Source organism: Silurus aristotelis (assembly GCF_946808225.1).
Source record: "Silurus aristotelis genome assembly, chromosome: 6".
Lineage (NCBI taxonomy): Eukaryota > Metazoa > Chordata > Actinopteri > Siluriformes > Siluridae > Silurus > Silurus aristotelis.
This window is the reverse complement of record NC_139579.1, coordinates 24,710,646-24,727,855: the sequence shown is the minus strand read 5'-3', so window position 1 is coordinate 24,727,855 and position 17,210 is coordinate 24,710,646. Positions and strand designations below refer to the sequence as shown.

At 38.7% G+C, this 17,210-nt stretch overlaps 1 protein-coding gene and 1 long non-coding RNA gene across 2 annotated transcripts in view; one reads left to right on the top strand and one right to left on the bottom strand.

The window, feature by feature from the left end:
* The window catches only part of LOC310727485, a 147,380-nt gene that overhangs the window by 18,083 nt on the left and 112,087 nt on the right, over positions 1-17,210 (top strand). The gene's annotated exons all lie outside the window — the stretch shown is intronic.
* The window catches only part of LOC310727432 (latent-transforming growth factor beta-binding protein 2-like), a 118,279-nt gene that overhangs the window by 25,798 nt on the left and 75,271 nt on the right, over positions 1-17,210 (bottom strand). Inside the window, 9 exon segments of the mRNA XM_083543904.1 lie at positions 2,365-2,484; positions 6,168-6,287; positions 6,497-6,625; positions 7,979-8,104; positions 11,163-11,258; positions 11,710-11,734; positions 11,858-11,877; positions 12,378-12,608; positions 13,955-14,119. Coding sequence (XP_083400030.1) covers positions 2,365-2,484; positions 6,168-6,287; positions 6,497-6,625; positions 7,979-8,104; positions 11,163-11,258; positions 11,710-11,734; positions 11,858-11,877; positions 12,378-12,608; positions 13,955-14,119 — 1,032 coding nt within the window.

Genomic DNA, 17,210 nt, shown 5'->3' with positions numbered 1-17,210 from the left:
CACCAGCAAATAGTCTTATCCACCAGACCACCAACTGGCCACTAACTTCTGTGCTACAGGCAATTGACTGCGGAAATGGTTTGAGAACGAGACATTGTTTACATAATCTCTGTAAACAGTAAGAAAAAACTGCCTTGATTTGGTACCATAGAGGACCAATCGGGTCCAGGTGTTGAGGTGAACCCTGTACAACCTGCTTCTAACTCAACCCTAAATTATTCCTTGAAAAAGCTATTTCTCAAATACTCCAGTGACTGTTTGAACCCACATCCTTCAGTCTTCAAGGAAAAGCCCAAATTGCATTTGCTGGAAATATAAACTTGATTTTAGGCAAAAAATATGCCAGCAAAAATGTAAATAACCAAAGGAAACTAATGAAACACTAACGAGTAATAGAGTACATACCCTAAACAGTAAAGTATATAAAGAAAGACTTTGTGTTGCAACAGTCTTTGCTTACATGTGGTGTCAGACCTTGTGAAAATTAGGTAAGGAATTAGTTGGAGCCAAGAGGAAAAAAAAGTCAACAGTAATCAAATTTAATAAAGTTGCCAAATATTCACTAAATGCCTCGTTATAGATTTATGTATTTATTTTTGATATATTTAGCTGTATAGTGCTTTAAACAATGAACACTGTCCATTGTTAACTTCCTCATTATGCACCATGTGCCCTTTTTAATAAATATGAAATATTAACATGGGTTAATTGTTGTGTTATTAGATGAATAAACCACTCTGAGATGTGTAGTTATGGGATATAATACATTTTAGATTGATAACCTTCCCATTCCACCATCTACTGATTATAATAGAATACCAGAGGATTATTTGTTCTTGGCATAAATATCTGTTTAACGATCTTAGACTTTGAGAGATTATTAAGAACTACACAGCAATATATTTTAACAGGTTTTATATTTGCATACAAAAATATAAGTATCATATAATGTGAAATATAAGGAATGAAGAATAAACCTATTTTTTTATATTGAATAATTGTGGGTACAAATTCAGTGATTCTTTCTCAGAAAAAAAAAAGAACTTGCGTGTTACTCTGTAATTCTTCTAAACTCAGTCTAGTTCAGAAAAGTGACTGAAGTAAATTCTTACAACTTATTTACTGTACATAATTAAACATTAAGCTCCATGCTTGTACTTCCAAAAGTACATTAAAGTCACTTTCCTGAGTAAAGTAATGTGTACTCCAAAATCAACCAATGCAGCAATAATAAATGGTAATAAATGGTTTAGCACCTAGTTTCTAAATGTGTAACCACACTTACTTTTACTTTACTTTTACCCTTAAATAATAGCATTAAAATCCTCGTTATTTCCTCATATTTCTAGTATTACTAACACTCTCTCTAGTCTTCGATCTTTCGCTAAAATGCCTTAAAAATATTCCATAATTTTTAAGCTATATCATGTGCTACACCAAACGGAGACAATGCTATATATGCGATCTGATGGCCTCTTGCCCCAGTGGTCTATCTCTGTCCTCCTATCTTCCGACTTCTGAAAACCTTTCCTGCAGGGATTTCTGCAGTGTCCAAAGCTGTCCAAAAATAATATTCTGTTTGTTTAAGGCTGTGGCCAAGGCAGAAATATTTTGACTCTCCCAAACTGAAGTATTGCAAACAATCTTTTACAGCAGCAATAGATCCATAATATTAAGACAAAGTGTTTAAAGAGTGTGGGTGGAGCAGTTTGGGTTGAACTTGGTGGCAAGACAGAGAAAGAGAGAGAGAGAGAGAGAGAGAGAGAGAGAGAGAGAGAGAGAGAGAGAGAGAGAGAGAGAGAGAGAGAGAGAGAGAGAGATTGAAAGGATAGATATTAGATAAAACTATGTGAGGCAGTGGGAAAAACAAAGGCATGAAAGCTGAGCAAAGGAGCGGGACCTGTCTCTTGAGGAGACGCCCAACATTCAAAAGCTATAAAAACACCCACATAATGAAGTTTAGTTGCCACAAGTTGTTAGATGCTGTATTTAATTTGACATTTAGTAGATCAAACTAGTTCAAATAAGGTCATGTGTAAAAATGGCCCAGATTTTATATGGTTACTGAGTTGAAGTAATTTAATTAAGTTGTCAGTGCCTGAACTGCTTTGAGATAAAAAATAATATTTAGCATTAAATCAGGCACATGAAATCAATCACCCAATGGCAATTCTGAAAAAATAATAAAATAAATAGACTGTCACTGCTTTAAAGGGGGCACACATTGTCGCCATGCCTCCTTAAGTCATGCAAAATACTGCCAAAACCAAGTCTATGCTTCCAGCTTGTGCCAGACTGCGAGAATAATATTATTATTACACAATCATAAAATGAAATACGGAAAACCCAGATGGAGCCTTTTACCCAGACATCTCCCAGCGTCAGGCCTGAATCCAGGGCCACATGCTTGGCACTTGAACGAGCCGCGTGTGTTCACACATTTACCACTGGGACAGACTCCGGGGCTCCTGCACTCATCCACATCTGTAATGCAGAGAGAGAGGGGGAGATTTAATTTCACATAACTCGCATTCATACAATTCGATTAAATTAAGTGAGCTAATCATTTGTGTATGAGTTATGCTTTTTATACAGAATGATTTATCAAGAAACAAACAGAAACCATCCAACATAAATATGCAGCACGAAGATACACATGCATTGTAAAAATAATTCAACCACAACACTTACTCACACACATAATATAATACAAACACACCAAAAATGTAAACCACTTATAATCCACCAAATACCTTATTTTTCCTTTGGCTTAGGGCTGAGGGAAAATACAATCATTGTTTTGTTGTTAGATTACTGGGGAATCCCAGGCAGCAAATACAATTCAGACTTGCATCATATTGCTCAATTTAAAAGGCTGGCAATAGGAACAGTGTTCTTTAAACAGTAGATCACAATTTACATACAAACATCTTCTTATTCTTTTCAAAATGGGGCTGTCACAATCACCCGGTTCAACTAAATAACACAAAAGAGGTATTGATTAAAGTCGATAAACATAGATGGGGCAAAAAGAGAAAAATGTCTCAGTTATTTCAGAGCATGTCACGTTCAATCGAAAGGAATTAATCAGTGTGAACAGAGCATTTTACAACTGATACTGTCACAATGCAGCTTCACAGAAATTCAGATGTATCTTAAGATTACTAAGAACAACTCAGAGACAAAAGTGGCAGAGAAAACAACATAAGGAAAAAATCCTTGTTAGGAACCAGACTGAAAAAGGAACTGTTCTGAGTGGCATTGGATAGTGGGATTATAAATCGTTCCTCTATACAAGTGCAAAAGAGTAAAGAGTACAGGAAAACAGTACTAGGTGTGTTCAGTATGGGCATACTGTGTGGAAGAGTCCTCAGATTAGCACACCCCAGTGTTCATACAGGTTAGATTCACTATTCACTGAAAAATAAAATGTCTTGGGCATAAATATTGTGTGCAACTCAATAGTGCAACTCAAAACATGCTTGTTTAGTAAATTGGTTACTCTAAATTGCCGAAAGTTGTGATTGTGTGCAATCTGGCATCCTATCTAGGGTTTTCCCACATCACAAGCCTGAACAGGATCAAATGCATACTGAAGAGGAATGAATAAAAGTCTGCTTGATGCACTGGATGCTAAAAGGTAAGCCATCATCTGAATAAATGCGCTATCCAGACAAATTAATGAATTGCCCTTTGACTGCGTTTAGATATTGTCAACGGAACCCTACACTTTGCCATTCAAGCCAAGTGTGACTACAGGATAAAACTCAGAGCCACTGCAATGAGTTGCTGAGACTGAATTAGTTCATTCCTCTTATTACTCTCCTATAGTTTGATCTATAATGAAAACATTTTGATAGAATAAATAATGCTGTGGCTTCTCATTAAAAAACTAATACCAAACAATTATGGTGACATGGTGGTTAAGGCATGGCCACAAATTATTTTATTGAACCATAAGATAATAAATTGAGGCCAAAAACAGCATATCTAGTGCCACCATTATAAAGTTGTATGCATGACATGCATGAGCACACAGTTTACTATGTTAAGAAAGCATTCTTAATACATGGCCTCAAGTTAAGGGGAAATGATTTACTGTAAGAGTTTGTGATACACTGATACAGGATGATAGTGTAAATAATGTTAAATTAGCATGTGTCGTTCCAAGTTAAAAAAATAATGTTACACTATCATCCCAGTTCTTTGGATTATGTGGGTCAAAATGTAATTGATTTTCTTATGGCTTATTCAGTTTAAAATACAATAGTCATCATAGGTTAGAGACTTATGTGGCCTTAATATATTAATTCGTGGCCAACCACATCACCTCAGAAGCTCTGAACCTGTGTTAGTGCCAGAGAAATGAATCAAGTGCAGCATGTGTCGTCTCTGCACTTCACCCATTGGTGAAAAGAGCGCGCCAAGGAATAAACTGTGAAACAGTTCCATTTTAGTCATTGCAAGGCAGTGCTGCTTGAGTTTTATATGCAAGATACAGGGCATACAGACACTCAAAACTCAAGAGCAAAAAAAAAAAAACCAAGCAAAGGTCATGTATGAACTTACAACAACACCAGTTTTACTAATCCCCCAGTACAGAGAGCTTCACCCCTCCCTAACAGTTTAAATGGGTCACGTTCCAAAACAAATCCAGCTCAAGCAGCAGAATCAACAGGGCAACCAAATTATACAAAATTAGCTACTCGCATTTTTTGTGGGGAAAATCCCATTACCATGAAAGAAAATTCTCAAGGTGTGGTAGAAGTCCAATCCATGCTGGATCCCAAACTTTGCTTAGCCAAAACTTACTTTGTAACATTCCTACCCCCATTCCTTAAAAGGGCTAATTCTGTGAACATGGTATACAAACCTCCAATGAGTTTAAGCTCCAAATAAACTGATATGTTCACTTGCCCTCATAGGATCCATAAAGCCTTTTCAGTAAAGCCTTTATAAATATTGTTAAATCATCAGAGTGCAGGTTACGCTCTGTGTGAAGTCATAATCTCCCCCGGGTTCTCCGGTTTCCTCTCACCTCCCAAAACCGTGGTGGGAGGTGGATTGGTTAAACTAAAGGCATACATACAGTATACTTTACTTTCACCATATGTACTAGAACATTTACAGCAGCTACACAAGTGGCACTGTTCACATACTCAGTTGTGTGGCTTTTGTTCATCTGCATGAATAAAAGTGGTGTCCACTAGATGGCACGTCACAGCCAAAACATCTCTGTTCATCTGGTTTCAGAGTTGAACTTTAATGTTTAGCAGCTTCATGCACAGCAATGTTAAACCAACTGACAAGCTCGGTTTCTCAGTTCTAACGCAATTGCGATTTAAAATAGAGGTTAAGTATGTGTTTTAAGACATAGCATTAGTGTGATTATTAAGTTGCGGACCTGATGTCACATGGTGGTATACTGCCTTTATGATTTATGGTAAAAGCAGTATAACTGCCTTGCAATGACTGAAATGATAGTCTCAGAGTCTCAATTTTCTTTTGGGTGCACTCTTATCTGGAATAGATGAAGTGCAGAGACATTACATGCTGTACATGATTCCTGAGGTGGTTATTTTAATAAGGTTTGAAATAAATTAATGAATTGACATATTAAGTTCACAGAAAATCCAACCTGTGACATCTATGGCATTTTAAGTCAGCCACAAGGAAATCAATTCAAATAAACCACAGGATCCTAAGCACAGAGATGATAATACTAAACTTTAGAATTTTTACTTGGAATGATACCTGGCAATTTTATGTACACCATCTCCTTAAACACATCCTTATAGTAAATACATTTCCCTTAACTTGGGGCCATGTATTAAGAATGATGTTTTCCTAACACATTATATGCTCACACATTTTGTGGCCATGGTTTTGGTATCTTATAGATACAAAAACATTAATATCAAATCACGGTCCATCTAGGTGGAAACATAGCTAACACTACGTATAAATCAGCTTTCATTTCCCCCAAGGTGTGAATGGATGTATGAATAAGTGTCATAAAAAAATATTCAATATACAGTATATTAGGTAATATGCAATCTTGAAAATGCTGGTTGTGAATTTTTTTTTAACTACTCCTATAATATAGTGACAGCCCCATTTCCCATTTAGCATGAATAATGAATCAGGCATAATGCTCATCATCGTACCTTCACACTCTCCTCTCGGGTTTTTGGTAAATCCACTTCTGCATTCACACGTAAAGGATCCCTCGGTGTTGATACAGTGGCCACTGGGACATTTGTTGGGCATGGCACACTCGTTTATGTCTGAGTAATAAGGCACAGAGGGGAAGAAAGAGAAAAAATGTCATAAAATCCTAAATCCTCATCACATCTCTACAGTTACTGAATAATTTATAGTAGCTAGTATATTAGAATAGTAGTAATGTTCTTTAACATGAATAACCGAATAATTAACCACAATCTTAAGCAAATTTTCTCAGGAACGTCACCACCCAGAAACACAGCTTGCTCACCGTGACATGATTTTCTGTTTTGTGTCATGAGCAGGCTGTAGCCCGGGAAGCACTGGCAGGTATAGGAGCCAAAAGTGTTCACACAGTGACCCTTTCCTCCACATGGATCATTCTCACATTCGTTTACATCTGCACAAGGCAAACAATCCATTAGTTACAAGGTGAAAATCATATAATCATTATACCATGTCAGTAATCAAAAGCACATCCTCATACGCAGGTGTTGGGATGAGTAGAGACTGTTTTACAATAGTAGTGCCGTGCACCAATCTGAACTGCATGGTACAGATGGAGTAAACGTCAAAGTTAAGCTCTCTTGGGGCTGAGCCAGAAAGATCATCCAAAATGGGGCTTAACTTGGACACTAAGATGTGTAGAAAGTTACATTTGACAGTATTATGGCAATGATCCGGTTGTTCCCTGCTCCAGTCTTAGAAATCATGTGGCACCTCAACAAACATCATATTAATTCCTTTCATTCAAAGGTTCCGAGATGCTTGTGGTGGGGCAGGAAAAATTCAGCCACAGTACGCCTACATCAGAATAATGCTTCTTACTATTTCATGTTACACTGTTGTTGCCCTATGTTTTTCTTTTGTGGCCATGCAGCAGCTGTGAGGATTATGCGTAGATGGTTTAATTCCATAAGAATTTACTACTGAGTGCAAATGACCACATAAATACAAACCATTTTTAAAAGCCCATTGTGAAATGTTGTATTTTACCATTACAGAACCCTCTTGTCTGCTTTAAGCTGTTTAACCTATCAAAATTACTTTTAGCATTTAAAATCAGTTACAGTAATTTTAATGAGATACAGTGAGGCTTGATCCAGCTTTTATGCTTCAGCTAGATTGTTAAATCAGTGTTAACAATCTGCACATCAATATCGGTTTCCTTCAAATTATTATTATTATTATTATTATCGAAATATTTGCCAAGCTCTGTTGGAAGTGAGTTCTACAGTAACCAAATGCACATGAGAGTCATGACTTCTTGTTATTCACAGCAAGCAATGAACCTAGACCAAAATATTAGCATTGTTGCTTGAAGGAGTCACATCTACCACAGACAACTACCAAATGCAAATGTGCCTGACAGATTGTCAATAAATGTGTCCATGATGCATCTACTTTCATAAAAACAGCAATATGGCAGGTGACCAAATTATGTGCCATTTTTTTTTCAATTTCAATTTAATCAACAGTAACTGCTTCCAGTACCCAAAATTGTATACACACAGAAGTGTGGAAAATTGTTTAGTTTAGAAATCTGAATTTTCTGAAGCATGTGGCCATAAAAGTGTACAAATGTACTAGAAACTGCATTCTTGTGCATTTGAGGATGAGAGAACATCTGATATATAACCAAGCTCAAAACAGAGAAAAAGCTGTGAATGTAAAATTAATATTAAATGACTGGCAAACTAACAGGAATGGATTCTCGTCTGAACTCTGCTCTGGTGGTCTTTTATGGTCTTACCGATGCAGGTGGTCTGCAGAGCATTGAGAGTGTAGCCTGGGTCACAGTAGCAAGTGTAGCCAGTCTGGACCGACACACATTGGCCTGGACCACAGATTGTCGGAGTCAGCGAACACTTGTCAATGTCTGCAAAAAGAGATTGAACAGGATAATGAAAAACGGACTTGGCAACACGTTTGGTGTACAAGAGATTAAATATCTGCAAAATGTCAAATTCAGATGCTTCACTGTACATTACATGCGACTCATTTAAAGCAGATTGCTCACATCATTTTGTGTCACACTTTATCAACACAATGTGTGTTCAAATTAAGGAACACAAAATTGTTATTTCGGATCGCAGGGTATGAACCATATTATATGTGAAATCCAAATTGAATTGAAAATAAATCCCTGACACTAAAAAGAGACTGGCATTTTGGTTGTAGTGAGCAGTGTAACACCTTATACAAAAAGGCTCTGACTCATCAGACACATACTGTATACTGCTCTGGAAAATGTTACTCAGTACGGACACACTGAAAGCTTTTACAGTGAACTCTTAGGTATGGGATCACTTTTTACTGTGGTGTAATACTCCAAAGGATGGCCATCTGCTTCTATAAAAGCGAGGGCTGTTCCTTTACTCCTTTACCATTCAATTCGTGCCAGGCCAAAGGGCTTCTCCTAATGATCTGACAGGACCTGTCAGTAGTGATGATGCTTTGACTCAAGGCTTTTGAATCCCCCGCCATTTCTTTTCTAAACACAGATTTGGAAGAGCATATTCTCAAACCTTCTGCAATTCAGCATCCAATCTGATATTGATTGTAAAATCTGGAGTTTATTCTTTACTCTAATTGCGTTATACTGATTCCAAACAGCACATTTGCTTGGGCTGTTTGCCTCATCACCCACTGAGTAGGATTCAATAGATGGAGCTTGGCTAGCCTAAATGGGGAAAACAACCTACACAAAGAGTACTTTGTTCTTAGGAAATTGGACCTGAGGAACAAACTCAAACCAAGCCACTGCTGCAAGTAAACCTACTGAGGTGATGAGTTGGCTGCAGATTGCTTATGTCTAGCTTAATTTCTGAAAAAGCCAAGAATTACCATTTAATATTAAAAACATCTAGAAGAGAACGAGAATTTTTTAGAATTAAAACTTTTGAAGATTTTAAGAGAAGCTGTACAATTTGGTTTTCAGAGGTCAGTCTGTGATCTGGCTTTATTCACCAACCTTTACACCTAAAGAGGAAATATCAGACGATATCACTGCTTCACGCTTAGATAATAGACTATAAAAGTGTTTAAAGTTTTTTAAAACGAACACAGACACAGAATTGTATCAATACAGCTACATGCAAATATTTTCTTTAGGCTTTGCGATACAATATCTGTAATTCTGCATAGGAAAAAGATATCATTTTGCTTTATCTTAGCTGATCTGTATGTGATGGATCTTGTACAATTATAATTTGTATATTCTTAAATATTTACTCACCTTTATTTCTATTCAGATAGTTGTCTTTATATGTTCATGTAATGTATTCGTTTTTTTCTGCAATTGTTTTATTTGGTTTTAGTCTGAATTAACAGAGCAGCTTAAATGCTTTATGCTCCATGATCAAATGCCATACGAAGTAAAATCGTACTTAAAAATAATATTGAAATTATATTTGAATGCATTGATTAAAAAGACCCCTGCGGTTCTATAACAATGTTAATGGATTGTATCTGTAACTGTTGAATGACACAAATATTTGCTTGAAACATACCATAATTTCTGGACTATTAAGCGCACCCAAATATAAGCTGCACCCACTGAATTTTACAAAGATTTTTATTTTGAACACAAATAAGCCGCACCTGTCTATAAGCCGCAGACATTAGTTTCAATGTCTACATTGAAACTAATGAACTTTACACAGGCTTTAACGAAAGACAGTGTCTGTTACACGGCTTGTATCTAAACAGTAGCCTACCAAGAAAGTCATTGTTCACTGTCTTGCTCCTTTCTTTCACAACAATTTCTCTTGAGAGTTTTTCTTTTGGCATCGTCGTGCGTTTAAAAATCACCATCGGTGAATCTTTTCTCCCGATGCCGTGCAGCTCAGAACACAGGTGAAGTGCGTTTTTTATGCCTGGGTGTTTTCAGCGTGACGAATGATTTGCATTTCCTGTAGACAGTCCGAGTGAGCGGCAGGTCAAACGTCAGAGGAACATCATCCATATTTATGATGTGGTGCGGCCCGATTCAGTGGGAGCGCAATTTAATATAAAAGAGTTTCATTGGTTCACCTTAAACCCGTTCGGCAATTTCATTGGTCTAATGTTATGGGGTTCAGTTTTTTGGCATGAAGTTTGTGAAACCGGGAAAAACCCAGGAAAATTCCATAAATTAGCCGCTTCATTGTTTAAGCCGCGGGGTTCAAAGAGTAGGAAAAAAGTATCGGCTTATAGTCCGGAAAATACGGTACGTTTGAAACATTCATTCATTTACTAACACTGTACCTCTGCTACATAACTCGAGTTACTTTGCTCCACACTAGCTATGTAGTCATTAGCTGTGTTTATTGATCCGTTTATTGATCTCTTGCAATTTATTGCACTGTGTTGCACTGCTTGCACTTATTTGCACACACACACACTTTGTGTAGTCCTGTGTGTACACCTGTTTATCCTTAGTTCTGTTTTTGTTTTATGTAATGTCGTTTCATCTTATTTTGTACTGTACTAGCTGTAATAGGGTAGAAATGACAACGAAGCCACTTGCCTTGGCTTGAGCACTGTACTGTCTGCGATATTTTCTAACATATTTATTCGGTTCTATTTCCCAAAGTATAGCCAAGCCAGTAGCTGAGCTTAAAAACATTGTACAGCACTTTTTTTGTCTTTCTCCATAACACATACTGCTCATACTACTCAAGTTCTGAAATATGCATCCCGAAACCATATTAACCATTCTATGAAGTATTGGTAGAAAAGAAAAAACAAACAAATAAATAAATGTCTGCTATTCCTATTTGTGTCTGTGTAGAACAATAACTGATTCTAATTATTATAAAGCCATGCTGCTTTATATTCTGTATATTCTGTAAAGAGTCCACTAATCCAAATAAATTGATGGAATTGATAGATGTAAGTGAGAGTTAGTTGCAATAGTTTGTGAGGAATTCCACCGCGTGTCTGAAACCACCGACCTGTGACCTGAGTTGCAACGTTAATTGGTGCCGTGTCACGATTCTCCAACTCTGGCATCAGATAGGTAGGAGAATTAGAGGTGACCTCCATTATATCTACAGCAAGAAACAGAATTAGAATTACACATGATTTACAGTGTTTAGGCCATGACTACATTGATCACAAATGGATGCTCGTGTAATTCCTAGATTGAAGTAACACTGATATAAAAACAACCTCCAACTAAAACCAACAAAAAAACAATCATAAATCTTTGTGAAAAACAAAGATCTTTGCATGATGTATGTTAGATTTGTTCTTATTTACACTGGCAGTAGGATCCAATTATTAGATGTTTTGGTTTTATAAGAACAATTTATAGAAAAATAAAGTCAGACTCCAGCTCCCCAAGAGTTGACTAATCTGTGTTTTACATGGCTCTAAGATTGCTGAGTTACACAGAAAAAAAGTGTGACATTAGGTTAAAGCAATGTTTCCTGTTCATGTGTAGTTCAATTATCCAGAATACTTTCCACAATGAAGTAACCGTAAGAAGAAAAATTATACCTGGGTATGAAGAAGGTATAGTTGGCTGTTGGGATAAAATACAGTAATTCAGTTCGTATTAATATTAATAATAATAATAATAATCATCAGTATCATCATCATCATTATCATCATCATCATTTAGGTAATTTCTGTAATAGGTTCTTACTTCATTTACGAATTTGCCACCTAGAGAAGAAAAAAAAGAAAAAACGATTAATCAAGATTAATCAACAGGAATAGCTTTTTTTTTTTATATTAGTACAGTGAGCTCAGCTGGTATATTTCTCCAACAGGAACACGTTTTACAATATTTATTTCCAATAAAAAAGAGCTTATCTAGCTGTAAGATTACATCAATGACTTGAGCTTTCCATGAAAGGGAGAGGCTAGAAAGGCACAAATACAGGAGTGGACAGACAAAATGACTTCACTAAAAACGACACAATTTGTAAATATTTATAGTGGCTCGAGCAATGCCAATAAATTGTCTCATTAACTGTAAATGAGAAGAACGTTTCAGAGAAATCCAACCGAATGTTTAACTTCCCTAGAGTATGACTGTTCACAAAAGAAAATGAAACCATGTTGGATGTATGACTCAGATTTAATTGCAGATTTACATGATAAATTTGTACATCACCTTGGAATGTAATATTCTCCAATGTACATATGTTCTTGACACTCACCCTCAGGGAAGGAGACTGGTGGAAACGGGCTCTCGGGGTAAACAGGTGGTAGCGGTTGTTGATGAGGTGTCTCCGGCAGAGTCTGAGGTGGCTCAGGGTATATGGGGTTCTGAGAAAGGATAGAGTCGATTTCTGTGAGCTCCTCTTCTTCCAGCTCGCGAAGTGTGATCTGGACGTCTGAGCGAGAGTATGTGTAACCATGGCCTGCTGGACAGATCTCTTTAAAGTGATCTGTGAAAATTAATTGACATGTAAGATGTGTGCTTGCACTGTGATACTGTTAAACGATATTCTTATATGCAATACATAAAGGTGCAAAACAAGCCAATTATGCATTATGACCGAACAGGTACACTTTGTTCTCGTCTGTCCAAAAGGTATTTTTTTAAGTTTTGTGGTTCTTTTCAAATTCAACTTTGCAAACCTACACCATGTTACCATGTTCTTTTCAGAGAGAAGAGGCTTTCTTCTGGCGGACCCACCAAACAAGCCATATTTGTTCACTCATTTTCTAATTGTACTGTCACAAACTTTCATATCCTGCTAATTGATCCCTGTCAAGTCCAAGATGTAGCTTGGGATTTTTCTAATTTCTTTGATTATTGCTAATCTAATCTAATCTTGGGGTGAATTTGCTGGAATTTGCCAACTGTCTTGAATGCTTTCCACTTGGGAATAATGCTCCTCACTGTAGTCTGATGAACTTCAAATAGTTAAAAAATGGCTCCAGATTAATGGGCAGCAAGACTTCTTTATTTTATATCTCTGTTGATGTCTTTCCTCCTTGACATTGTTAACATACACCTGAACACTTCAGACCAGAAAACTGTTAAAACTTGGGCTTTTATAGGTGGTCACTAAGCCAGACACATCAAGCATTGCGTTCATTTTTCATGTCATATAAAGTGTAAAGAGAAGTTTTTAGAAATCTAATTTGGCTAATGATGGTGAGACCCAGATGCATAATAAACAGATCAGGAGAATCTGCTTTCAGATAGAAGACAGCAGCTGGCACCAGGCACACAGAGGTACACAGAAGATTTCATTCAGGTTTTATCCTTTCATCAAGTCAAAATTCCCTCCTCCGGTCCACTAGTGCTTTTAAAGCAGAGAAACAAACATAAAAATATGCCGGACCTTCATTCCTCCATGTTTTGATTCCTCTATGGAACATGAAGAAGGGAGGTTTGACAAAATGGACTGAATGTAAATCTATGCGATATCACAGACGTTCCTTTATATTAATTATGAACAAAGTTCATCCCCCTGCTCTCCCATGATAACAGAACTGTGATGTAGTCCGTAAATCAATTCATTAGCACACACAAAGCGCATAGTTCTTCCTTTGACTTTGAAGATAAAATCGGGGACAGGAAAAGGGATGTTTATTTGGGATGTTTAACATCAGATGTTTCACAGTGGAGCCCCCTTTCTGTGCTAATCTTAGTTTATTGGTATTACATGTCCTTATGTTTTAGCACTGTAGCACTAAGGCTGGACTATATTTGCATAATTTAAAGTTTTGTCTACAAACAAATGTAATGGAAAAAGTTCTGGAAGTGATGAAAGCCAAGTACCTGTGTCAGGTAATGGGCACCTCTCACAGCCCGATCCCCAGGCCTTTCCCACTCGGCTGCAACAGCAGATTTGCTTGGTGATTTTCTGGGCTAACGGATGGCTGCATGAACCTGGTAAAATGAATCGGTAGCACGATGCTTGCTCCATAGACACTGCTTTATCCGCTGTAACCATGTAACACAATGACATACATTGGGATTATAATCTCTCTCTGTTATAAGCATGTTATGTTAATAAATGTAAAATGGGAGAAATATAACCAAAAACACATCTCTGAATGGATACATCGACTCTACTATGTTTCTTCTTCTTCTTCTTCTTCTTCTTTCGGCTGCTCCCATTAGGGGTCGCCACAGCGGATCATCCGTCTCCATACCACCCTGTCCTCTATATCTGCCTTTTTTACACCAACTACCTGCATGTCTTCCCTCACCACATCGATGAACCTCCGCCTTGGCCTTCCTCTTTTCCTCCTACCTGGTGGCTCCATCTTCAGCATTTTTCTACCAATATAATTCATGTCTCTTCTCTGCACATGTCCAAACCATCTCAATCTCGCCTCCCTCACCTTGTCACCAAAACATCCTACATGTGCTGTCCCTCTAATAAACTCATTTCTAATCTTGTCCATCCTCGTCACTCCCAACGAAAACCTCAACATCTTCAGCTCTGCTACCTCCAGCTCCACCTCCTGTCTTTTACTCAATGCCACTGTCTCTAATCCATACAACATCGCAGGTCTCACCATAGTCCTATAAACTTTCCCTTTCATTCTTGCAGATACTCTTCTATCACAAATCACTCCTGTCACTCTTCTCCACCAACTCCACCCTGCCTGCACTCTTTTCTTTACTTCCCTAACACACTCTCCATTACTTTGCACTGTTGACCCCAGGTACCTGAACTCCTCCACCTTCTCCACCTCTTCTCCCTGCAACCGCATCACTCCACTGCCCTCTCTCTCATTCACACACATGTACTCTGTCTTACTTCTACTGACTTTCATTCCCCTTCTCTCCAGCGCATATCTCCACCTCTCCAGGCTCTTCTCAACCTGCTCTCTACTCTCACCACAAATCACAATATCATCTGCAAACATCATAGTCCAGGGAGACTCCTGTCTGACCTCGTCCGTCAACCTGTCCATCACCACTGCAAACAGGAAAGGGCTCAGGGCCGATCCTTGATGCAGTCCAACCTTCACCCTGAACCAGTCTGTCGTACCTACTGCACACTTTACTGCCGTCACACTGTCCTCATACATGTCCTGCACCACCCTCACATACTTCTCTGACACACCTGATTTTCTCATACAATACCACAACTCCTCTCTCGGCACCCTGTCGTACGCTTTCTCTAAATCCACAAATACACAATGCAGCTCCTTCTGTCCTTCTCTATACTTCTCCATCAACATCCTTAAAGCAAATAAGGCATCTGTGGTGCTCTTCCTCGGCATGAAACCATACAGTTGCTCACAGATGGTCACCTCTTCTCTCAACCTGGCTTCCACTACTCTTTCCCATAACTTCATGGTGTGACTGATCAACTTAATTCCCCTGTAGTTACTGCAGGTCTGCACATCTCCCTTATGCTTAAAGATTGGTACCAGCACACTCCTTCTCCATTCCTCAGGCATCCTCTCCCCTTCCAGAATCCTGTTAAACAATCTGGTTAAAAACTCCACTGCCATCTCTCCTAAACATCTCCACGCTTCTACCGGTATGTCATCTGGTCCAACCGACTTTCCATTCTTCATCCTCTTAATCGATGCTCTCACTTCCTCCTTACTAATCCTATCTACATCCTGCTTCACCAACTCCACATCCTCCAACCTTCTCTCTCTGATTTTCCTCATTCATCAGCTGCTCAAAATACTCCCTCCATCTTCTCAACACACTCTCCTCACTAGTCAACACATTTCCCTCTCCATCCTTTATTGCTCTAACTTGCAGTACATCCTTCCCAGCTCGGTCCCTCTGCTTGGCCAATCGGTATAAATCCTTTTCTCCTTCCTTAGTGTCCAACCTCTTATACAGTTCCTCATATGCCTTTTCCTTGGCTTTCGCCACATCCCTTTTAACCTGCTGCCGCATCTCCTTGTACTCCTGCCTACTTTTCTCATCACTCTGTCGATCCCACTTCTGTTTTGCCAACCTCTTCCCCCTAATGCTCTCCTGCACTTCCTCATTCCACCACCACGTCTCCTTGTCTTGCTTTCTATTTCCAGATGTCACACCAAGTACTTTTCTAGCTGCCTCCCTCATCACTCCTGCAGTAATTGCCCAATCATCCGGCACCTCTTCACCACCACCAAGCCCCTGTCTGACCTCTTCCCTGAACCTCACACTACACTCTTCCTCCTTCAGTTTCCACCATCTTATTCTTCTTTCAAACCTTACTTTCCTCCTCTTCTTCTTCACCTCCAAAACCATCCTACAGACCACCATCCGATGCTGTCTAGCTACACTGTCCCCCGCCAACACCTTACAGTCTCCAATCTCCTTCAGGTTGCATCTCCTACACAGAAGATAATCCACCTGTGTGCACCTTCCTCCACTCTTATACGTCACCCTATGATCCTCCTTCTTCTTAAAATACGTGTTCACCACTGCCATTTCCATCCTTTTAGCAAAATCTACCACCATCTGCCCTTCCACATTCCTCTCCTTAAAACCATACCTACCCATCACCTCCTCATCACCTCTGTTCCCTTCACCTACATGCCCATTAAAGTCTGCCCCAATCACCAATCGTTCTTTCCTAGGTACACCATCTACCACTTCATCTAATTCACTCCAGAATCTTTCTTTCTCCTCCATCTCACAGCCAACTTGTGGAGCATAGGCACTGATGACATTTATCATCATCCCTTCAACTTCCACCTTCACGATCATCACCCTATCAGAAACTCTCTTCACCTCCACTACACTCTTACTGTACGCTTCCTTCAGAATCACCCCTACACCATTTCTCTTCCCATCCACACCATGATAAAACAGTTTAAACCCACCTCCAATGTTCCTGGCCTTACTCCCTTTCCACTTGGTCTCCTGAACACACAACACATCTACCTTTCTCCTCTCCATCATATCAGCTATCTCTCTCCCTTTACCCGTCATAGTACCAACATTTAAAGTACCAACCCGAACCTCTACTCTCCTACACTGCTCCTTTTCCTGCCGTCTCTGTAGACGCCTTCCTCCTCTCCTTCTCCTCCTTCGGCCAACAGTAGCCCAATTTCCACCGGTACCC